Source organism: Oryx dammah, unplaced genomic scaffold, assembly GCF_014754425.2.
Source record: "Oryx dammah isolate SB20612 unplaced genomic scaffold, SCBI_Odam_1.1 HiC_scaffold_6, whole genome shotgun sequence".
Classification (NCBI taxonomy): domain Eukaryota; kingdom Metazoa; phylum Chordata; class Mammalia; order Artiodactyla; family Bovidae; genus Oryx; species Oryx dammah.
In genome coordinates, this window is record NW_024070190.1 from 5272130 (window position 1) to 5297795 (window position 25666).

General features: G+C 38.0%; 1 protein-coding gene across 1 annotated transcript in view; it reads right to left on the reverse strand.

The window, feature by feature from the left end:
- Positions 1 to 25666, reverse strand: part of LOC120865404 (ryanodine receptor 2-like) — an 803227-nt gene that overhangs the window by 339657 nt on the left and 437904 nt on the right. The window contains exons 18-23 of the mRNA XM_040242681.1: positions 14321 to 14439; positions 13855 to 13988; positions 12409 to 12650; positions 8153 to 8345; positions 6849 to 7065; positions 5051 to 5155 (exon numbers count right to left, since the gene is read on the reverse strand). Of these exons, the coding sequence (XP_040098615.1) occupies positions 5051 to 5155; positions 6849 to 7065; positions 8153 to 8345; positions 12409 to 12650; positions 13855 to 13988; positions 14321 to 14439 (1010 nt within the window). The remainder of the gene's footprint in view (positions 1 to 5050; positions 5156 to 6848; positions 7066 to 8152; positions 8346 to 12408; positions 12651 to 13854; positions 13989 to 14320; positions 14440 to 25666) is intronic.

Sequence of the window (25666 nt, forward strand, 5' to 3'; positions counted from 1 at the left end):
TGCCTTACCAAAGCCAGGTAATATCCCACAGATACTTTTCATATTAATCCTTGAAAGAGCTAGCAATCAGAATAAACTAAATTCAAGATTTTAGGACTGAATTAATGAGAAAGATGTTCTATATCCTTGCATTAGTAATTAGATTTTTGTCTTCTTAGAGGCCTAAATTACACAAGCATTACTGCCACAGTGACACCTCAATCACAGCCATATGCTCTCAGGGAACAAATTACTCCCTTGGAATAATTACCAGGTTTTATAAATGTCACATAAAAAAGTAGGAAAACACGAGCAAGAATGTTTTTTAAGTACTCAGGAGCTGACAAGTTAAAAACAAGATAGTTATTCTTTTCTTTTTTGATCATTGCAAATGAACAGGACTTACAGAAGAGCACATAGCTTATTTACTTAAGGGTGTAAGTGAGGAAATGAAGCCGTGAGTTGCAAAACCAAACAATAAATGCTAAATATAAAGGTAAAAATGAATGTGCCCAAGTTCAAAGACAATTTACTCTCTATCTATATAATTTCCACTTACTCTCTACACCACAGAGTAACTGTCCCCATCATCCTCTTGAGTGTCAAAGAAATCTATCCAGATTTCCTTCCTTCTCTTAAGCACTTCCCATACTTGAACTTCTTCAAAGCATCTGCAGTCATTATCTCTCCATCCCTCCTGCCAGTACACAATTGGGAACCTCACCACCTCTCACCCGAGTCCTCTCCCTGATCTTCTTCCTGCCTCCAGGTTCACTGCTCTTCCACAGGAATAGCAGAGCTCAGATCAAGTATTTACTACCCTCTGGAAGCCTGTCCTGATTTCACCAGGAGAGCGGGAAATATTCCTCGCTTACAGTTAGCATATCCATCATAGTTCTTAGTTTGTAATTGTTTGTGTGTCTATTACTCAGCTAAACCAGGAGCTCTTTAAAAAGGCAAACTCACTAAAACAAGTTCTGTTCAATTTGAGGACCATAGTACCAAATATAAGGTTAGGCAAATAGTATGCAAAGGGGACAGATGAAGGCTTGAATGGATCTGCCTGATGTTTTTCCACAAAATAGAGCGCCCAATCAAAAAGCGGGAAAAAGACCTAAAGAGACACTTCTCCAAGAAAGATATAGAGACGGCTAACAAACACAAGAAAAGCTCAACATCGCTCATTATTAGAGGAAATACAAATCAAAACTACAATGAGATATTACCTCATACCGGTCAGAATGGCCATCATCAAAAAGTCTACAAACAATAAGTGCTGGAGAGGGTGTAGAAAAAAGGGAACGCTCTTGCACTGTTGGTGGGAATGTAAATTGATACAGCCACTATGGAAGACAGTATGGAGATTCCTTTTAAAAACTAGGAATAAAAGACCATATGACCCAGCAATTCCACTCCTAGGCATATACCCTGAGGAAACCAAAATTGAAAAAGAAACATTCATCCCAGTGTTCACTGCAGCACTATTTACAATAGCTAGAACATGGAAGCAACCTAGATGTCCACTGACAGATGAATGGATAAAAAAGAAAGAAGTTGTAGTACATATACACAATGGAATATTACGCAGCCATAAGAAGGAACATATTTGAGTCAGTTCTGATGAGGTGGATGAACCTAGAACCTATTATACAGAGTGAGATAAGTGAGAAAGAGAATGATAAATATTGTATTCTAACGCACATATATGGAATCTAGAAAAATGGTTCTGAAGAATTTATTTACAGGGAAGCAATGGAGAAACAGACATAGAGAACAGAATTATGTACAGGGGGAGGGGAGGAGAGGGTGAGATGTATGGAAAGAGTAACATGGAAACTTACATTACCATATGTAAAATAGATAGCCAACAGGAATTTGCTGTATGGCTCAGGAAACTCAAACAGGGGCCCAATATCAACCTAGAGGTGTGGGATGGGGAGGGAGGTTCAAAAGGGAGGGGATATACGTATCTCTATGGCTGATTCATTTTGAGGTTTTACAGAAAACAACAAAATTCTGTAAAGCAATTATCCGTCAATAAAAAAATAAATTAATTTTAAAAAAATAGAGCTCTCACATGATGCTCCAGTGAAATACACCCTAAAGACATTTAAAGAAACTAATTTCTTTGCAAAAAATAAAAACAAAAATCCACAATTTATTCAAGAGTTCAAACTACTCCAAAGAAAAACACAGTTGCTATGCAATGGAATATTACTTAGCCATAAAAAGGAACCTGTTTGAGTCAGTTATAATGAGGTGGATGAATCTATAGCCTATTATACAGAGTGAAGTCAGAAAGACAAATATTGTATATTAATGCATATATATGGCATCTAGAAAGACGGTACTGATAAACCGATTTGCAGGGCAGCAATGGAGACGCAGACATAGAGAACAGACTTGTGGACACGGGGCAGGGGGGTATGAGAGCATGGGACGAATGGAGAGGGCAGCAGGGAAACATCCACACTCTCACATGCAAAACAGCAATGGGAGCCCACTGATGATTCAGGGAGCTCAAAGCAGTGCTTTGTGACAACCTAGAGGGGTGGGATGGGGTAGGAAGGAGAGTCAAGGGGGAGGGGACACATGTATACCTATGGCTGATTCATGCTGCTGTACGGCAGAAAGCAATATAATATTGTAAATCAATTATCCTTCAATTTAAAATTAATAAATTAGAAAATAAAAGGTAACTGGCAGGGAGAAACAATAACAACAGACATGGGCCTGCACTCCTTAAACGGATGAATTGTGTAGCATGTGAACTGCATCTCAATAAAGCTTCTAAAACATTAACTCAGAGAAAAACTGGAACACACCATTTAGAATGTTAAAGAATTTATGGAATTGCTCTCAGTAGGAGGTGTACCTAAGTCTAGAATAACAGAGATGATAAAGTCAGGGATCAAAGACACTGATCGGAAAAGAGTTTCAGGAGAGCCCGAATCAAAGAAGACACAAGGTCAGCTATGAGACGGAAGGACAACGTGAAACCTCTTCACGTGTCAGTCTGAGACTCTCCCAAATTACTGATCTGATAGGATACTTGTGGTTGTGCTTGCCCAGAGTAAGACCTAAGAAAAAAACCATTTCGTTCTTTCAACAAGTATTTGGTCTATTCCCTGTCCCAGGAAAGGCACCAGGTGCCAGCACCACAGCAACAGACCAAGTGCTTAATCTCCCCGCTGGAGGCACGTAAAACCCGATGTTGCTGTCATCAGTCTCAGACCAGGTAAAGCGTAACTGGCCACAGTTTGGCTCAGAAGCGCTGTGCTCCCTTTCAGCATCTGCAAACTAGTAGCAATAAAGCTACAGTGTGGAAATGAACTGAATTTAACTGCAAGAATAGGTAATAATGAGACCTATATTTCCTCTTTTTTTAGAAGAAGAAACATAACGAAGTTCATTGTAGAATGCAATCATTTAGGCAACCTATAGAAGCTTGCAATAGAAATCATCTTTTTTGAGTGTAAAACTATTAAACAATTCCTGTTACTATGCTTTTTTTTGGTGTGGGGGGGAGTTATTTGTTTGTATGAGATCTTTTTAAATCCTAGCCTGTAATTATCTTTCTCTGAATTTTGTCTCTAATTCAAGTCTTTCCCTATCTCAAATCTTATGGTAAATTTTGTCTGTAATTCCTCTGTCAATTGACTAGGAATACTTTTACAATATCTCACTTCTTACTGACTTTAATTAATGATAAATATCTTATTTAACACTCATTCACTTCCTCAATTTTTAAAAGTCAAAGAATATTGCATAAAACCACATACTTAATAAGGTACTTAAAGTGCTTGCTGATTTGACAACTATCACTGAATTAATGAAAGGATCCCATTTCTGATCATGCATCAGCAAGTCTTATAGTGAAAAACAGTTCTAGACTAGAAGCTAGAGAATTTGGATCCTAGTTCCAGCACAGTAACTAGCTGTCAAGGCATTTGAATCATTGGCAGTGGCATCACTGGTAAATTTGAAATAATAACTCACAGCCCGGGGTGCTATTAGGAAGATTACCCCAATACCTGTAAGTGAAAAGACAAAGCTCAAAATAAATAAACATACGAATCAGTATAAAGTAGCATGGTATTCCCTGGTGGCTCAGTGGTAAAAAATTTGCCTTCAATGCAGGAAACACGAGTTCGATCCCTGGGTCAGGAAGATCCCCTGGAGAAGGAAATGGCATCCCACTCCAGTATTCTTGCCTGGGAAATCCTATGGACAAAGGAGCCTGGCTGGCAAGAAATTCATGGGGTCATAAACAGTCAGACGTGACTTAGCAACTAATCAACAACAAGCATGCTATTACTACTAACACTAATACTAGATGTCAGTATTCAAAGCTTAATGCAATAAATTATGACTGGGCTGAATACATTCATTTCTATATTCAATCAAATATAAGTGTTATAAACTTTGGGATAGTTGGACTATTAATATCATAAAAGTGAAAGCGCTGCCACAGTCCTGCTAAAAAAGGTGTATAATATTCTGGTATTACATGAGAAGTCGTTTTGGTTTTACCTAAATTTTATTGATAAACTATAAACTAAGTTCTCTAAACAATAATCATTTGGAAACATATGCAATGATTCTTTCTCAGCCTGTCTTCCACTTATGAAACCAACTATGAACCTCTGCCCTGAGGACTTATACTACTAAATACAACTGGGACTAAAAGCAACATCAAGAAGGAGAGTAAATTACCTTCTTTCTTTCCAGTTTCAGTTTTCACTTTCAGTTTCAATGAAATTTCTTCCTAAGGTCCCTAGAAATCAATGCCTTAGTGTCTGTATATGTTAACTTTGATTTTAAAAAATGTAACTTTCAACCTGAATATTAATAACTTTTCAATTGTCTAGGCAACTAAGCCATCCTTCAATGACCCCACCACTAACATCATTCCCTCTCATAAAGAACAACTGCACACAAAGTAAAGCTTAGGGTGAAAAAACTCAATCAGAACAATTCATGTCACCGTACAGCAGGATGAGTGAGAAGAAGTAATATTTTCAGAAAGATATATTAACAGAATCTGAGAATAAATTTCAAAATTATGTACCGGACCATACTGCCAGCCAAGTTCAATTTTATTCATCACCCAGAGCTCATGGATATTCTCTGCCAGTTTTTCTCGTATCCTCTCCAGGTGGGGAGGCAACACAATCTAAAATTTAAAAAAGAGAAAAAGAAAACATACATCAGAAACAAATGCAAGAAAATGCAATGTTAACTGTTCTGACTGTGAATGGAACTAAATAAAATTGTCTCCTCAACCATTAAAATGTAATCATACAACTAGGTTCCCGATAATCCATTCTAAATTTATAAAACTAGGTATCTAAATAATTATCAGGTAAATTTGGGGAATTTAGGAACAAAATTTAGAAAGAAAGCAAACAGAGGACTACTGAAGACAGCCATCATTAAAAAAAAAAAGTCTTAATGGATGTGGGATAATCACTGAAATACGCATTATTCAAAAAGGGAAATCACTCCAGAGTTCTTAAACCAACCTGGCCAGCATTCACAGGCCAGGAGGAAGGCAATTCAGTGTCCAAAACATAATCCGCTGAGTTTAGAAATATCTGATGGCAATGACTTATATCATCCCTTAACTCTGTTACTTTCAGTGGTTTCTAAATATAAGCCTCAGGGGGAAAAATCTGAATATGTTTCCATTAAAAGGGGAAGTTTAATGGCCTCTTTATAAAGAACAAAAATGACTTTCAAGGTGAGGGGTTGGCTGTACATGTCTGATGATGAATGGACATTGCCCCACAATCAGTCCCTCATCACAGATAGCAGGCAACTGCATACAATGTCCATGGATGGGGTGGAGTTTCCATGGGGAGCAGGCCAGCATTGCCTCCTTCCCTTCGAAACAAGAGATTATCCAGGTCTCAGGAAATCCTAAATGCTAGTGACACCATGGAATCCCACTGTCTGTACCAGTCCATTTCCATCCTCCAATCATGCTTATTGCTCAACTCTGAAAGCACCATATACACCCTGCCTTGTTCCAGCAATGGCAACACAAATTGAATGTGAGCCACGAACAAAGCATGCTTATGTTATGCAGCATATAAATAGCTTGCAGGGAGAGATAGGAAATACGTTTCAAGGCACTAAACCACAGAGGCGTCTAAGGCCTGCTCTTAATTCTGTATCAGGCTTCAGAAGCAATGCCTCTGATCTTTGAAAGCTAATTAACAAACAATGAATATCTAACCAACTGGACTGAAGTTACTTCACCATCAAAATAAAACAATATTTAACTCAGTTCAGTGTCAGGATAATTTCACATCTATGAAAGAGAAGAGCATGAATAATGGCTAACATTGATGGTGCCAATATGTTCTTTATTATACACTGAACATACTCTTAGCATTCCAATCAATGAGATGAGTAATTTTTTCAAGTCTCAGAGTATGCACTGGATCCAAGACATTTTGACTCTAGAGTTTATGATCTCAATCTCTACCTGAGATAAAAGTCATTTAAATCACTTTAAAGTGGCAACTGTATATAGGCAAGGAGAAGAAATTTAAAATTCCACTACTACCTTAGGTAAAAAACACTCTAAAATTAGTAAGCATTGACTTAGGTTGTGGTCCAATTGTACATTATCAAATCAATTTAGTGACTTAAAAACACTTTAAAAAAACAGAACAGACTCAAAGTGAGTAAGTGGAGACAGTAAAGGTAAGCATTATTTTATGAACTTGCTTCACTTATTCATATAAATTGTATTACTGTGAAATGCATTCCTACAGGTTGCAGTCCAAGGAGTCTGAAACCCACTGCACATAGGATTGGCTGCGATTCAAACGCTGCAATCACAGCTGATGAGCCGGTACCTGGCTGGTGTCCACTGGGATTGGTGTGAAGGCAGCTTGTGTCAGGGAAACCGTGGGGCCCAGGAGGTCCCGCGTGTAAGTCCTTTCTTGCTTGTACTCTCGGCTGTGCTCCACTTTCAACTTCTCTTTTGGCAGAACAGCTTCATAACAAGGAGCATACCCAGGCGGAGGAAGGAATTTAAATTCTCCATGTCTCCCCCCAAGCAGAAAGCGTACTCTAAAAAGGATGCATGTCAGGGTAAGTTATAGCTCTGGCATACAGAAAAATCTCATAATCAACAAAATTCAAGGAATAAATTCTTAGCATAAAATTAACTTTGTCAGAAGTCACATCTTTTCCCCTAAGAACCATCATAAAGTCAGTAACTGAGAGTTTAAGAGCCTCTAATCATAAAAGTAAAACCTGATTAAATTATGTTAATTGCTTAGCAAAAACTTATCACTCTCTAGAGAAATAATAAAAGCACATACACCATATTCCTATGTGAAATACCTGTCTGTAGGATTTGGTCATTTAATACCTCAAGGTGCCCAAATAACCAACAGAGAAAGACAGACTTGATCTAAATACCTATATATCAATACTTAAAATTACAGGGCTGGATGAGATCTGATAAAAAGAAAAAACAGTCACTTTGTAGCATTCAATTTCCCTGTGAAATTCCTTAGGGGAACTCAAATGACACTTCTTGATACTGCATTATCATTTCAATTACTCTTTCCTTCTGGTAGTAGCAAAAAAGCAAAGGGTTAGAGAAAACCACCTTGACCCAGCTAATCATAAGCAGATTATTTACAAGTATAACAAGTAGAGGGTGACAAGTAAAGGAGTCATCTTGACCTGATCACCCAAAAATGTGTCATTTCTCTAGAAATGAGGGGATTTGGAGTCCAGAATATAATGAAAAGAAAAATGAATGAAAATAAATATGAAAAAATTAGTGACATTTTTAATCCAACATTGTGTATTTACCCTTAGTAAAGAAAAAAGTGAACTTAAGTGGACTGGAAATATTTCTAGACGCTGGATAGAGTAAGAGATATTAGACTGAGTTATTTAAATGGCTGGATATATGGACAAAGCACTCAGCCTCCTGAGATTCCCCTCTTGAATTAATCTTATCTCCAACCTTCAAGGAACAGGTTGCTTGTTGCTTCAAGGAACATTTTGCTACAGGGCAAAAATGCCCTGTAGACGGATGCCCAGGAGAGCAGGTTAGTGAAGCAAGCGTGATGGCAGTGCAGTCTTCTGTTAAAGAATGGGAAATGAGAAAGCAAACAGACTAAAAAACAGTGATACTAACTTGATTCCTGCAGAGAAACTGACAACTGGAAAGAAGAGGCCATCAATGTTGAAATTCTCAAACATGCCTTGAACAGGTTGTCCATTAATTCGGAAGGAGATGCTTGGGGCACTTAGATCTAAACAGCAACTGATGACATCATCAGTTCTCAAGAGATGCTGGTTTGGTGAGCTGACAGTCCGGGCAATACAACCTGTGGGGAAACACATTTAAGGAGGACGATGTCTTTTTATCTCAGAGAAAATCATCGTCAGAGATCAAGTCAGAGATTTGAATAGGCAGTGACAATGAATAGTACTGGCCTAGAATAAATCTTGAATACATATTCACGTTATATGTCAGATCTTTAATTAAAAAAGAACTGTTGCTTTTTATTAGGAGCAATGCTACTTTTATTGTAAAATGGACCTTCTGATATGCAGAAAATTTTGCATGCAGATGGACGGTATTTGATACAGATATCATCTTAGAGTTGATAACATAATGATGTCAGGGGAAAACCTCTAGGGAAAGGCTTGAAGTCAAATATCTACTTTACCATCAGCAAATTACTTAACCTCTATAAGCCTTGATTTCTTGTAAACCAAATGCCATTGCCTTGCAGAGTTGTTATGATGATTAAATTAATGTTATACAAGAACAGAGTCTCAGACATGGAAGGTATTCACTTCAGCCCCCCATCTCAAAGATTAAATTCCCTTTATTTTCTAAAATAAAAACATAAAAGGATACTGAAGAAAACAGAAAATATGATCATGTGTGCATTGATGGTTGAGAGACAATACACATCAATTGGTTCGTTTCTGTTCTATAATTTATTTCCTACAAGACCTTGGTTGGCTTCTTAAGTAGGAAACAGCAGGATACAAGTTGAGCCATGAAAATGATACTGGGTAAATGTCATTTCTTGCCCTGGCCAACCTATGATCTACACTCATTCTTGACTATGTCAGAACTTCTTGGCCTATGAGTCCTATGAGAAAACTAGAAAACAAGAAGATAAGATTATCTCAAACACACATGCTCACAAATGTAAACATACAGTATTTTTCAATAATACCTATTTAAAATTTCTAGCATGTCCAGATTTTCACCAACAATATGTTGAAATGCCAACAGTAGGGCAGATCTACATTATAAAATATGTACATTTTTAATCTTACCAATATTCAAATTTGCAAGTAGTAAATTCATTATGAAGTGGCCCCTCTAGAATTTCCTAGATATAATAAAGGGAATTGTTTAAGAAAATCATGCAAAAAGCAACAGAACTCACAGACAAAGGTCTGTATTCCTGTCTGTATCAAAATCTGTAGCCGATAATGTGGTTATACAAGTATTTGTTGCTGTTTAGTCTTTAAGTCATGTCCGAATCATTTGCAAGCCCATGGACTATAGTCACCAAGCTCCTCTGCCCATGGGATTTCCCAGGCAAGAATATTAGAGTGGGTAGACATTTCCTCTCCAGGTAATCTTCCCAAGATTACCTGGTAGATTCTTTACCACTGAGCCACCTGGGAAGCAGTCAACAGATATTTACTATAATCCAAGTATATTGTTCAGTCTGAGCAATGAGTATGCTAAAACTAAGGACTATCTAAAAGCCCCCAAGGTAAACTGTTTTGTAACGCCTGAAACAATTAGGTTAGAGAGGAAAGATCACTAGCAACCAACCTAAGCCCATGGTTTCAGTGGTACTGACATTGCTGAATCTGCTAGGAAGCGTTCCCAGTTGCATTTATGACTTAACGGGTGTATCCAATCAAGATGAGAACTACATTCCTATTTGCTACATTAGCCAGAAAGGAAGATAGCAGTGGGCTTTTCACAGGTCCTATGAGAGAATCCTTACCTTTCCTTCCTATACTATTCTCTGACATTCCTTCATTCTGTTATACCTAAATTCTTCAAAAGCACCGAGATTTTTTTCACACTATTGACCCTAATATACAGAAGATGCGGATGCTAGAAACAGAATCATTATTCCTCGAAGAGGAACAGAGCAATGCCGTGCCAGGTTTAAGGTGGGAAGAAGAAACAAAAACAGAGACCAAAACTTTTGCTGATGAACCAAACTCTGGTACCAAGGAACAACTCTACTCTCCAATCACAAAAAGCTAAGTGTTTCCCACCCCCGGCCCCCTCAGCCTCCAGAAATCACAGATCCTTAACACTTTAAATTCTACCTCAACTGTTAGAAAGAAAAGGAATAGGAGAATGAACCTAAGACGATTATGCAACTTTAAATGAATTTAACCATGGTAACTCAGTCAGAAGCCAATTAATTTAGATCTGCCTTTATTGATCATGAATCTAAAATTAACAAGCAATCCCAGTGGCTTAAGAGAACACAGCTATCAACTACAGGCATGGTAGAGCACATATTCTCTTGCCATTTGGAAAAACGGTCAAGTATGTTCTCTTGATATAAATTAAATTTTCAAGATGACTTTCTCCTGAAATTCCACAACCTATCCTCCTTTCTGTGATAGATTCACAGAATATTTTTGTTGCTCTTACCATTCTGTTTAACAGGTTCTTAGTCATAAAAGGCATAATGGACACAGTCCAATGCCAGAAGCTCTGGGTTCTTCCCTGTATTGATAGAAAAAGCTTCAAACTAAATGCAAACTTCACCATTTAGTGAAGTGACGTTATGTGGCTGAAATTAGATGCAATGCAGCATTAAAAGAAAATAAAAACAGAGTCAGGTTTTGTTTTCCCCTAAATTCTATGTAATGAGAAAGCAAGTGAACCTGTTTCATTCATCCACCTGAAGACCCGTTCTGTGTGCAGTGATATGTGAAAGTACAGAGAGAGGATGACCTCTAAAGGATAATAGTGGGAATGTATTATAAAACAGACTTTAATTCTATTTTATGTGTCAGGCCTTCTGAAGTTAGGGCTCTTTGCCTTTTTGGTCAGTAGAAAAATTTTGGAATGAGCATTGTGTCTCTTTCTGACCAGCACAGTACACAGTGTTTAAGATGTAGCCTGGGCCGCAACCAGTGGCCCACAGGTTAGACAAAATATCCAAAATACAGCTCATCTCTTCCAGGCTGCTGAGCTGTTGGCACTGAATAAAGGGAAGATTTAGTAAACATTTCTGTTCAACACAAATATAGAGTGCTTTCATTTATAAACCCCCTTACCACAGACTCATAGGCTTTAATTCAATTTAAATTAAAATATCTTTTCATAATTTATGATTTATACATTACTAATAAATGAATATCATTTGATTTGCCCATAAGAGGTAAAGTTTAACTTTTTGTAATGTAAGAAACCTCTGCATATTTTCTGTAGGTTGTGTGTTCTCAGTCACGTCCAACTCTGTGATCCCATGGACTGTAGTCCACTAGCTCCTCTGTCCAGAGTTTTCCAGGCAAGAATACTAGAGCAGGTTGCCATTTACTACCCAGGTGACCTTCCCAACCAAGGGATCGAACGTGCATCTCTCGAGTCTCCTGTGTCGGCAACAGTCTTTACCACTAGCACCACCCAGGAGCCCCCTTCTATAGGTTAAATGTGTTATAAAACCAGTTTGGATTCATTCTAAATGCAGCTTTATGAATATAAGCATAAGTCTGCAGAATCCAGATGAAATCTAGTATCTATATAATTAAAAGCTAAACTTTTAAACAGAGCCAATCAAATCATTTTAATAAATCAGAAAAGAATATATTTTTATATATTACTAATTTTTAATATATGTTCAATCACTAAAGCTTAGGGTTGTTAGCTAGTGAAATGAGCTACACATTTATTTTTTAACAACTCCACACTTCTGAAACAACACATCATTTGATTTTGGACTGTTTCCTCATAATACAGTTAATAAATTACCCATTCCTGACATTAAACTATCAACCAAGAGATGAAACTTAGTCTTTTTATTATGATTATTTTCCAGGATTTTTTTTTTTGGTTCCTGTTTATACTGGAAGCTAAAGTGTGGCACATACCAACTAAAGCAAGTAGGAAACATTTAAGTTTTTGCATTCAATTCGTGAATCAGAACGCCACTTCTGATATATATCATTCATACACAATGAAGCCTTTTGGAGATGTATTGTAAGAGTTTTCTTTTTCCTCTAGTGAAATTTTGCTTTTGACTTACCTCTTTCATCACTTTAGTGTTGCATTTTTGAAATCAATGTATCTGACATGAGCAACACAAATAGGTTATGGAAATGTACAGGAAGGGCAAAAGATTTCCTTCAAGAATACTATGAAGGAAAATGGACGGTACTTACCTGACCAGAGGTGAAGGCCATCAAACCCGTAGGAGAAGAGGTCATCTCCAACACCATTTCCACCCCACTCTTCACCCCCTCCAGGGTAGGGTGAGTACCCCTCTGTGGAAGCCCAGCCCACTCGCAGGTGAGTGGCTTCAGCAGTCACGAACGGCTCAGTGTGGTCCACCATCAACTCATAATACCACTTCTTATACTGTGCGGATCCTTCACTGACACCCAGAAAAATATTGGGTCTCATGCTTTGAAGAGATGGGAACAGCATGTGAGAAAATCCAAATAAACCTTTCATTGTCTCGATTTATTACATCATGCTATCCTGAATTAGTCCTGCTTCTCAAAGGTACATTCCACTGACCAAGAAGTTTGTTTGGGTTTCCAAAACATTGTACAGAAAAACCTTATTGACTTTTTTGGGCAACCCAATGTTTCCTTAAGTGCAACAAATTATTGAAACAATCATTGGAGTCTACTCTAACAACCCAATCTTACAGTTAATATTCAGTGACTTATGTTTGCTTTTGGGAAAATTTGGTTACATCACTCAACAGTCTACTACATTTTTTCTTAACTGTTCTTCAACCTATTTTTACATCATAAACCATATTTAAGGGGAGACGCTCAGGGTAGCATCAGGCCCCAAAATTAATGGAGTTATTATTAATCCAGGACATATAGACATTTTCCTAAGGTAAGCTTTTCTGTCATACAGGGTTTGAGGCTGATGCAAGTCATAGCCTTAAGTGAAGGAACCAAAGTGACAAATCATCTTTGTTATTCTTTATGTCTCGCTGTGAAGAGTCTCTAGTTAGTTATATTTTAATTGCATTTTATGAAGGGATCCTAACCCTAAATTAACATGAGGGATTAGAGAAAGTCTCAGGAATACCATTCATTAACAACAGGTCTAGTATAGAAAGAACAATAAAAGAAGTCTCAAGTCAATCTTAAAAAAACACACACACAATATATTTGTGTTAAAAAAAAAACACAGAGGAGAAATACATAATAAACTCCACATTTTTGTTTGAAACATGGTGAAGTAGCAAGTGTTTCCTGGATAGCTGCTAAACACTATGCTAAGTATATCAAACTCATTGCCATCACACAGAATGTCTTCTTAATTATATTCAATATGGAAGGCATTATAACATGGTGGTTAAGAGCTCAATCTCTGGAATTAGATTCGAGTCTCATTTTCAGTTCAAAAATTTTAATTTATACAACACGGATAATAGTAATACTTCATGCACACACAAACAGTGTAGAATGCTTATAAAGAATCTGGCATTGTGGCTGGAACAGAGTACCCAATGAATGTCTGACACCTTAGAAAGTAGATCTAACTGGAAATGTAGTTTCACTGATTTGTGGAATTTATTGTATTTTGGATATCTGAATTCTTGTTATACAATCAATTTGGTAACATGGTCTAACTGAACCTACCTGCTCACATGGTTCACAAGGCGTGTCTGCAATAACAGGTCTCTTCCTGGCAGAAGATTGTCACAGATGAGATGCTGGTTAGAACGGACCGCTACCCCATGGCAAACACAGAGAGAGCATAGGACATCCAGAACCTGAAAAGTGAAATCCCTTTCAGCTGGCTCTCATTCCCTCTTCAGCTTCAAGCAGCAGCAGTAATTTCCACAAACAGAAACACATTCCCTCCAGGTACCTCTGACCCAGTCACTTTAAACACGACAGCAATGTGTCCACTTATTTTCCACAAACTGAGAACTGCTCCATTCTCCCACTGCTGCTATGCATAAGCTCTACACAGTATTATCTGATTGACATTAAAAAGTGAAAACCATTAAAAATGTGACACATCTTTTAAAAATTATCTTTTGAAAGAGTATGTTTGAAATTATTCCAGAATTCATTTCAGGCAATAAAGTGGTTCACTTACCTTGTGATTTCTTCCATGCTTGTCTAAAAGTGAGATAATGGATTTTATATGGCCTTCTTTAATAATATTTAGAGCTTCTGGACTTTCTACTAACACACAGTGTAAAACTTCAAGAATACCTAAACAGAAAATAAAGAAAGGGGGAAAATATGATTAACTAGTCTACAATGATCAGTGACTTTCCTCTTCTCTATGTGTTTCTTGAGGTGTTGACTGAATGTAGTATAATTATGCACTCAATGTGTTTGTCTCCAAATATCTGTGATAAGGGACAGCCAGTGTCTGGGAGGCAGGGCTGATAACCAAATATGATAACAAATAAAGAACAAGGCAAATATACAGTGTGCAGCTTAGTAAGCAATTAACTCTGCATACAGAGAAATGAAAGAAAGTAACATTTAAGTGGGGCCACAGAGAACTCATACATGACCATCTTCCAGACAGGAAACATGGGCTGACTGAAGTCTTGAATGCTGGGCAGAGCTGATGTGCCTGAGGTACAAAGCCAGTAGGAGGTGGAAGAGGTAGATTATGGCCAGTTTAGGAAGATTTCAGACGCTAAAAGCATAACTCTGCACTAATGCATCTAACCCATGGAGATTGTTCTCCATTCTTCTGGAGATTGTTTCTTGGTTTACAGAACAAGAGAAATATACAAGATTACACAAAAAGAAAAATACAGTATATAAAACCTGAATAAGAAGGGTGATATTTTGGGGCATTAATCATCAGAGAGGACAAAATAGAATATACATTTTCTTACAGTTTAAAACAGAAATAAGAAATAAATCTCATTATCAGAAATTTTAGTGTGAAATTGCAAAGCTAAATGTGTCCATGTGTATTTATACTTTCAAAGCAAGGCTGCCTTGTCAACAGTGAGAATGTAGTTCATTTGCAGCAATTAAACATAACATTTAGAACATGTGATCACTGTCTGAGCACTACCTAGTACTAAGAAGGATCTCAAAGGAACCTTGTAGAAAGGTTTATTCGTTTCTAATGGAGGTCACTTTCTCAGAACAGAAATGTAAAGTACTCAGGTGTACAAACTGTATAGAAGTTTTTCACTATAATTGTCACAAATGACACTTGATCTGAACCCCAATCCATTACAAGGGCTGTTAATGCTAATTTCTTCACCATTGACTTAATTCTTCAAAACATATAAATGTAAATTCAGTGAAAAAAAAATACCCAAAAAGGTTAAATTAATTTTTGGTGTGGTTCAATATCTGTTGTTGTATCCCCAAAATCCATGCCAGTTGAAAATCAAAGAGACTAGAAAATAATCGTACAATAGACTAATGAATAAATTAAAGAGATTTTTATATAAAGTTATGGAAGTTATTTTTGCTATTAAAAAAGTAAGCAATAAAATAAACTCCTTTATTCCAAGCACAAAGAAACTAAAATAACAGAAAGGGAAAAGCATTTTTAATAGATTAGTCATCCTGATGTCATATGTCATTCTGATGTTTTTTGTTTTATTCCTATTTCATATTACTATAGAGCACATGGCTGCCTATATTTATAAATAAAGTTGTACTGTGTATACACATCCATTCATTGACACATCTTCTTGGCACTAAAAGTATGACTCTGCAGCAGTGCAGCCTAACCAATGGAGCTCAATCACTCTCCTGGATGTTTACAGTAGAAAATGTTTCTTAGTTTCCAAAGCATGAGAAACATCAAATAATACAAAGGGTGCCTTTGCACTAAAAAGGCAGAGTTGAGTGGCTACAGCAACAAAGCCCTGTGATCCCAGAGCCTAAAATATTTACTATCTGGCCTTTTACATAAAAAGTTTATCAATCTCTGATATAAAATGTAATTATTAAGAAAAAAAGTTAGAAGATTTTTAAAAAACAATTATTTCTGTAAATAAACATTCATGAAAGCCAACAGCATTTACACACCTAAGTATATCAGAAAAGATTAAAGACTAAATTTTTGGAAAGAACAACACGTATCAAAAATATAAGAATAGCAATGTGAAAAGAAATCTCTGATTTTTCTCATGTTCAACCTATTTTAATGGGTTTTCAGAGTTTTAAGTTATCAATTTTTTTTTTCCAATGGAGCCATATCAGATCCAACAAATAAGCAAACAGTTGAAAAGAACTAACTGCCACTGAGAAATGAAAATTTTCCTGCCATACCAATAAATAAGGATATCATAGTCATCAGCAATTCCAGCCCTCCAAGATTAGCTGGTGAGCCCTAAGGGCACTCAGGAAGGAGAAGAATATCTGTGATACAACAGCCATCAGGCTGTAGCCACTCCCTAAGGTGAGCCCCAAGGGAGCTCAGGATGTGAAAAACCCAGATAGGTGAGGTTACATATCAAAGGAATGATTTCATTAGCCCAGACTCTTGCACCTTCCCATATATAGAAAAGCTATAAATTCCTTAAGTTGGTATATCTGGTTTTCTTTAATTAACAATAATATTTTAATGTTCAGACTGCCTGCCCTTTGTTGTAAAACTTTTATATAACCTGGCTCCTCCCCCTGCCTCCTAGGAGCACTTTTCTCAGAGTTACTTGAGATGCTGTCTCCCAGGCCTGAAGTCCTACAAATTCCCACAAAACAAAACATAACTCAACTTCTAGGTTGTCATTATTTTTTAAGTCAAAACCTCTGATTCTGAAAATACAAAATGGAAGAAAACAGTTTTTCATTTCAAATGTTGGAATAAAATGCAGGTAAACTGTTTTTTGTTTTATAATAATAAATTCCTAAAGGAAAACAAATTAGAAACACCAAAAGAATAATTTTCAAAAAGTCAAGACTAGCAAGACTGACAGCATTATGCATCTATATAAATCATACTGATATATGCCTCAAAAGCCTGTGTAAAAAATAAGAGAAACAATGCTTAACATTATAATGGCAACAGTTGACTAAAGATGATTTAACATTTAAATTTTAAATTCACTGAATAAAACCCAGGAATGGCAATACCACATAAAATTTATGGTGAGCTTCTCAAAGAAAAACTTGAAATCTTGGTAGATTATAACAGAATTATCTGAATGAAAGAATTATGAGTATGCTGCTGCTGCTGCTAAGTCGCTTCAGTCGTGTCCGACTCTGTGTGACCCCACAGACGGCAGCCCACCAGGCTTCCCCATCCCTGGGATTCTCCAGGCAAGAACACTGGAGTGGGTTGCCATTTCCTTCTCCAAGGCATGAAAGTGAAAAGTGAAAGTGAAGTCGCTCTACACAGTGTTAAAAAAAAAAAAAAACCCAAATAAGACAAAAATTTTATTTTATAAATTTAATTGATGAGGAAGAGTTAAAATTTTACCTCCTTTTGCCTCTGTAACTCAAAGTTTGGATCACGTAGGTCATGTAGTCTCAGAAAGTGGAGACTTGCAATATGAGGAACTGGAGTTTATCTCACTCACCCTTGTCCTGCTCTTTGCAATCGCCCAGCCCCTGCAAACCTGCTTAATCATGCCTGTCCAGGCCAGGCATCACCCTCCCCATCTTGACCACTGTTCCTGCACGTGCAAAAACCCCTTAGTTTAAACCAGCCTTAGTTTAAACCCCTTAGTTTAAAACAACTAGTGTTGCCCACTACAGTATGTCTATGAAAACTCCATAATCCCTTTGTTCGGGGCTCAGAGCTTGTGAACTCCTCTGGGCCTGCCGGTGTAATAAACCTGAATTCTCCAACTCTCCGAGTGTGGTGCTTAGCTTCTCCAGTACTGGTTTCTGCAACATTTCTGGAGGCCCCAGCGAGATTCCAACCATGTCGGCCCCTTGAGCAGCCCAACTGGTGGCTCAGCCTGGCTGGAGTGAAGGAACCCTGAGACAAACAAGGAGGGGCCCCGCCTGATGGTATTCAGGGTCTCTTTTGGACCAGTGTTCTGACTCTCCAAACAGCTGTGCCCCAACTGGACTCAGTGGAGGGATGGACCAACTCACCAGGAATGGCCACAGGATAAGGTGAGGCCCCAGGGTCCAAGCAAGATAAGGTGAGTTCCCAAGCAGGAACCTACCCCAAGGACTGATCACCTCCTTGGGGCTCACAGGAAGGGAGCATCAGATAGGGAGACCTGGGGACTCAGGAGAAGGGAGGCATCATGACTGATCACCTCCTTGGGGCTCCCAGGAAGGGTGCAACAGTTAAGGAAACCTGGGGACTCAGGAGAAGGGAGGCATTGTGATAACCTCTGAATGATTGTGAGTGCCTGATTGCTAATTGAATGGAGTGAGAGAATTTTTTTCTTTTTGGAAACTGCAAAACCAATTCTTCTTGCATATGCAATTAAAAACAACTAGCTTGAAAAAGACCTGCCCAGGGAAAAGCTTGAAGTTAACCCTTTCCATGTCCTTGAAATACACAGCCAGCTTTGCCTGAGACCTCATCCTTGGGCAAATTAGAACATAAAGGGGGGGGGGGGAAGGGGGGGTTTCAAAAAGATATTTTAAATCTCAAACAGAAAACTATAAGATCTCTGTCAGTCTGTCTGTCTGGATTTATGTATGTCTTGGTATATGTCTTTTTTCTGATAGTATTGTTGAAGTTGTAAATGAGTTCTAATTTAATTGGCCTAAAGAAAAATAAGCACTTATAAATCAAACAATTCTAAATACAAGAAAAATTAACCTAAATAAATTTCAAATTCAAGTGAATTGGGAAATAGTCAATATTAAATACTAGTATTAATGTTTGTTTGCTGATCTAAGCCTTATGACCCAGCAATCCCACTGTTGGGCATACACACAGAGAAAACCAGAATTGAAAGAGACACATGTACCCCAATGTTCATTGCAGCATTGTTTATAATAGCCAGGACATGGAAACAACCTAGATGTCCATCAGTAGATGAATGGATAAGAAAGCTGTGGTACATATACACAATGGAGTATTACTCAGCCATTAAAAAGAATACATTTGAATCAGTTCTGATGAGATGGATGAAACTGGAGCCGATTATACAGAGTGAAGTGAGCCAGAAAGAAAAACACCAATACAGTATACTAACACATATATATGGAATTTAGGAAGATGGCAATGATGACCCTGTATGCAGGACAGCAAAAAAGACACAGATGTGTATAGTGGACTTTCGGACTCAGAGGGAGAGGGAGAGGGTGTGATGATTTGGGAGAATGGCATGGAAACATGTATAATATCATGTAAGAATCGAAATGCCAGTCTATGTCTGATGCAGGATATGACACGCTTGGGGCTGACGCGCGGGGATGACCCAGAGAGATGTTGTGGGGAGGGGGGTGGGAGGGGGGCTCATGTTTGGGAACACATGTACACCTGTGGTGGATTCATGTCAATCTATGCCAAAACCAATATAGAATTGTAAAGTAAAAATTAAAAATAAATAAATAAATTTAAAAAAAAAAAGAAAGTAGGATGTATGTTTTTAATAAAGAAGATATAAAAAATAAAATCACATTTAATAAAGGGAAAAGAAAGTAGGTCTGACTTACAGGTGGTTGTTACAGAAAGTGATTAAAAGGTTTGTGGAAGGTGAACCCTGAAAAAGTTTTGTACATGGTTAGGACTGACCAAGTTTAAAATAAATTTAATTAAGCTTACCTAAATGAGTTTAAAGTAAGATGGTGCAAAAACCTAAATTCGGCCTCTCTGTTAAAAGAGGACATACTTTCTTCAGATGTTGAATGCTTTTAATAATAGATTTAAGTTTTTTTTACCTCTTAATTGCTCTGTTCTATATTTACCTTTGAAATCTTTTGTTAACTTTGGCTAAGTAAATAACTATTATTTCACAGTAACTTATATGATCCTATGTGACTGTTATAAACTCTTTTGGTATTTACCGACAAAACTTCCTAAATAACTTGACTTCTAGCTAACTTTGGGATGCTTCAGAGGGCCCCTGAGACATCCCAAAGAGCTATTAAGCTACCTGGGTTCATTGAACATGTTAAATTACATGGGAAGTACTGATAAAGGAATGAAAAATCTTTTCAGGTTATGCTGTACGGTTGATGTTACTACTATAGATATTCTAAAATTATGTGAAATTCATATAGATCTGATGTGCCCTGATAAAATATGGTCACTTATAATTCTAGTTATCATATTAAAGTGTTATGACCAGGTTTCTTTGTCAATTGCAATAGAATCAGATTCTAAATATGCCTTCTATGGTTTTACTCTCATGCCTTTAGAAGAATACTGCTAGTTCTTCAAGATTTGTGGAAAAGACTTTCTAAGATTAAACAGATAAACAAATTTTGTTATTAACTGTAAGCTCGTACCAGGCTGGAATTTGGTCTTCTTTCTGTTTAGAGAACAAAGTTTTCTTAAAATACAGCTTTCGATAACAGATTATGAATTTCTTTGCCTTTAAGTGATATATATGTTTTAAAGTCTTTTTGTTTCTTTGGTAAAGTAATAAACATTATTTAAGATTATGGTACATGTAGACAAAGCTCATTCTGCTTCTACAAAAAATAACCCCATATGGTTAGACTTTTGCTATCTTGATTAAAACATGGCGATAGTGTGCTCTTAAATCAGGAAATTAAAAATGGATAAACAACAGCTGAAAATCAAAGAGCCAGGGCTATGGAAAATCCAAGATAGCTGCTTGGCTTTTCCCAGCTCCCTGACACACCTCATTTTTAGTTGATGGGTTAAAGCCTTACCTGGCTACACTGTTAATACCCTCACAGTGAGTTCTTCAAAAAAAGAAAAAATTATGTTTCACTAAATATTAAGTTCTAGTTTTGTTAATTAAGGTCTGTGCTTACTAAGACTCACTTGTGAGATAGTTTCTTGTTATGCTATATTGTTAAAAGGTTTAATTACGTTATTAAAAAGAACACTCTTAAGATTGTTTCTAAAGCTTATCTTAGTCTTTGGATAAAGGTCAGATGCTCCATGATGTACAACCAGGAGATTAACACTTGGCTATAATCATTTAATGGAGACAGATGACCTGGGGTATACCAGGCTATACTCAATGAAAGTTCTTAACTTAAATTCTTGCTTGTGAACTTACTTATGACTGCTAGCTATATTATTTTCTATGTAGCTTGTTTCAGAAGATTATATCTTATGTTACCAAATGTGTGACTGAGCCTGTGATAAAATGCTGATATGCAGTTCCATATGAGATCAATAATTATAATAATGTAACTCTAGATATGGGAAGAAGCAACAAGAGGAAATATTTTCCTGGACCAAGAGGTTAGTAAGACAGGTATGGTCCAGAGACTTTTGCTACTTAAAAGGCCTGGTCTAGTGACAACACATTGAGTGGCCTGTCAATGGAATCTTTGTTAGACCTGAGAAAGAGCCTTCCCAGCACCACGGGACACAATGACCATGAAATGCCCCCAAACATGGTCAAATATGTGGCCATAAAGGGGCCCTGCTGACTGGAAGTTAGCCCTTGCCAGCTACCTCTACAAAGATTAAGTCATAACCACTACAAGATGCTGACCTTCAACACCCCCTTGAAAGGAGTTCAGGGTGGAAACAAGAAATAAGGCACTCTGTGCTCTGGGAAAATCCAGAAAAACAGGCCTTCAGATAGTCAGATGTTTTCAGGTAAAGATTTGTATGAGTCCAAATTCTTGCATCTTCTCATACCTAGAGAAACACTAATATCGCAAACCAGTGTCTGGACCTGGTTCTCCTAGCTAGCACATCAGCAGCTTTCCTAGGTCTATTAATCTTTGGGCAATATATCTTTAACTTTCTTGATAAGTTTGTTTCTCCAAGTACTAGTACGACAAGAATATCCCCCAGCTAACACCTAGACAGCGCTAGAACAAGCTGCCTTATTCTGTGGACTCTCACTGCCCTCCGTAAATGAACTCCAAGATCCTCAGACTATTCTCCCTTTGAGATCTTATATGGGAGACCACCCCCAGTGATTAAAAATGCTCAAGGGAGACCACCAACAACTAGCTGACCTGGAGATGTCCCAACACCTCCAGGCAATGGGAGAAGCCTTCCACCATATTGCCCATTCCACTGGGCAACTGGGTTCACCCCATCAGCCAGGAGATGAGGTATGGGTTAAAGACTGGAAAAAGGAACCACTTCAGCCAGTTTGGACAGGCCCTCACACGGTCATCCTGACAACCCCTACTGCTGATAAAGTTACGGGTGTCATCCCTCAGATCCACCACACCAGAGTCAAGAAGGCAGCAACTTCCTGTGATGAAGACACCTGGAAAGCAGTTCAGGACCCCAAAAACCTCCTCAAGGGCTGGTTCCAAAAACAACAACCCTTACCCATGAAGGATGCTGAGCCCTGCTCTAGTCACTCTGGGAGCTGACTAGTCAACACACCACAGAAGCTTAAGGATTCTACAGCCTTACTCCAGCCACACTCCAGCAGCTGGCTGGTCAGCACATGGTGGAAGCTTGAGGATCCGGCTATCAAAATATCAATGGATCATAAAAAGGAGACAGGAACTAGCAAACTCCTGGGGTAACTGGAACAATATCTGGAGCTGAACATTGTGACTTCTCCCTTTAGCCAGTCCTCTCTTCATGTTCTTTGTGGCAGTCTTGTTTGGCCCTGTATTCGAAATGCAATTACCCAGTTCACAACCTTTCGGATTGAATCCATAAAGTTACAAATGGTAATAGCTCAATATAGCCACCTAAACGATGGGGAGCTCTGAATATCCTACCAAAACATGAGATGATGCTTTCTACAACAAGTGACAGAAGCATCAAGAGCAGGGAATGAAGAGGAATAGTTAAAATTTTACCTCCTTTTGCCTCTGTAACTCACCTTGCCCCTTGCAAAGTCTGGATCACATAGGTCATGTAGTCTCAAAAAGTCAGGATTTGCAATCCTAGGAACTGGAGTTTATCTCACTCACCCTTGCCCTGCTGTTTGCAATCACCCAGCCCCTGCACACCTGCTTAATCATGCCTGTCCAGGTCAGGCATTCCCCTGCCCATCTTGACCACTGTTCCTGCGCACACGAGAACCCTAGCCTAGTAACAGCTAGTGTTGCCCACTACAGTCTGTCTATAAAAACTCTGTAACCCCTTAGTTTGGGGCTCAGAGCTTGGAGTGTTAACTCCTCTGGGCCTGCCTGAGTTCTCCAACTCTCTGAGTGTGGTGCTTGGTTTCTTGAGTACTGGTTTCTGCAACATAATAACTTTTATAGAAATGATTTGTGAAGTTTCTAATAATGACACAGAAATGTATAATATAAACTTTCAAGAGTAGATACAAAACTGGATATATATTAGGATTGCAACTATGTAAAAGATATTTATTGGTATAATAATACATATATTTCAAAAAATATCAAAAGTTATCACATCAGGATGTTAGTACGAGTTATTGCTGGAGTATGTACAACTCAGTTTGAACTGGCAAGTCCACTTCTGTGTGGCTTTTGTTCACTAAATGTGTGCTACGGTGGTACATGATCCCAGGCTGATTTAATCTGTGGATGTGGAACTGCACATACAGAGCCAACTGTAAAGTTACACATGGATTTTCAAGAGCACAGACAGTCAGCAACCGGGAGCCCCATGATGTTCAAGGGTCAACTGTTCTTCTCTTCCAAAATTTTGTCCACTCAATGAAAGGAGCAAACAAAACTTTTAAAGCAGAAAATATTTCAAGGTTCTGGTTCAAGGTAGTGATATTGGCATGCCTGGCGTGCTGCAGTCCACGGGGTCGCAAAGAGTCGGCATTGGAAGATCCTGAACTCACCTCCTCCCAAGGACACACTACATCTACATGTATATATGGAACAGTTTCATTTTAAAGGAACTAAAAAACTGAGTGAATCCTATATATCAGGCAAACACACACACACGCAAAAACCCGCCTTGAATCGGTGTGAAAGGCTTTTACACGATCTTGCTATAAACCCTACTCCCAGAGCCATTTGCCTTAAAATGTTTATGGCTGTAACTTCCTGAATTGTTTATATTCTCATGAGCAAGAAAAAATCTTTGAGGATGTAATGAAGTGTCTGGAAAGAACTTAATGGTATTGGAAGCGTCCACGTGCTGGGATGGGGGAGCATGCTCTTCCCAGTATTTCCTCCAGGTGAAGTACAATGGCTCAGTTTTCTTTTGTCATGAGACTTACGTGTTGGTTACTTGGCTTCTAAAACTATGAGAGCGCCATCTGGGATCAAACTTAACTGTCCTACTTTCTGATCACGGCTCATGCCCAGGGCTTTCCAAGATTGAACCAAATTTGTTGAGGGTCTGTATGGAAAAACTGGAAATAAGCCACAGAGTTGAAGTCTTGTATTTGGTCTAATTTTACCTACCAGGAGGAATCTAATCAGGAGATTTTACCTTGTGCCAAGTAGGCACAAGGTCACTGGTGAACTTTCACCAGTCCATTTCAGAGAAGGAGTGAAAAGAATCAGACTGGTAGCCACTCCAACACAGAAGACCCTTTGGGGTCAATTGTGAGAAATAATACATGCAAAGTTTTTAGAATAGGGCTTGGATCCAAGTATTATTATATAAACACCTGTTGTTATTTTATGGTTGTAACAAAATAACATAAAAGACAAATAAAGTGAAATAAAAAGGACCAGTAAGGAAACATTATAAACTATGTTTCACTTTACACAGAGGATAAAAATTAAAAAATAGGAAAAGGTAGAGAAATGCTGAATGTACAACTCTGATTAGAAGAAAATTTCAGGAAAAAATAAAAACCCATTGATCAGCAGCAACACAGAAAAGCTCATGTGTAAATCAACTATACTTCAATAAAAATAAAAGGTGAAGCTTCATTTCTGTCCATGGCAATGGGAGAGAAGTTCAGTATCCAAGAGAACTAGAAACCAATCCTGTAAAAGGTAGAGATCACTGTGATTTTGTTTTTAATAAGCAATTTTTATTAAGTGAGTCCTTCCTGGATTATCCAGCTATTCTAGGAAAAGATTTCCTCTTTTTTATTTCTCTAGTTAACCAGGATTCTGTAGAGTAGATGAGTGCACAGTTGTTCAGCTGTGTCCAGTTCTTTGTGGTCCCATGGACTGTAGCCCACCAGGCTCCTCCATCCATGGGATTCGCTAGGCAAGAATACTGCCATTTCCTCCTCCAAGGGGTCTTCCAGATCCAGGGACTGAACCCATGTCTCCTATGTCTCCTGGCAGGCAGATTCTTTACCACTGTGCCACATGGGAAGCCCGGATTTTATGGAATGCCACCCTAAAAGACCACATGCAGGGAGAAACAAAAACAGCAGAAGGAGTGAACACTCCCATCTTCATACCAACTATGGAGATTCTAAGGAGGCAGGATGGAAACCTGAATTCTAGGAACTGCCCAAAAAACTCCTGGGAGACAAAGGCTCTCTTGACTTGGTGGAGATAGTGGCTGCAGCCT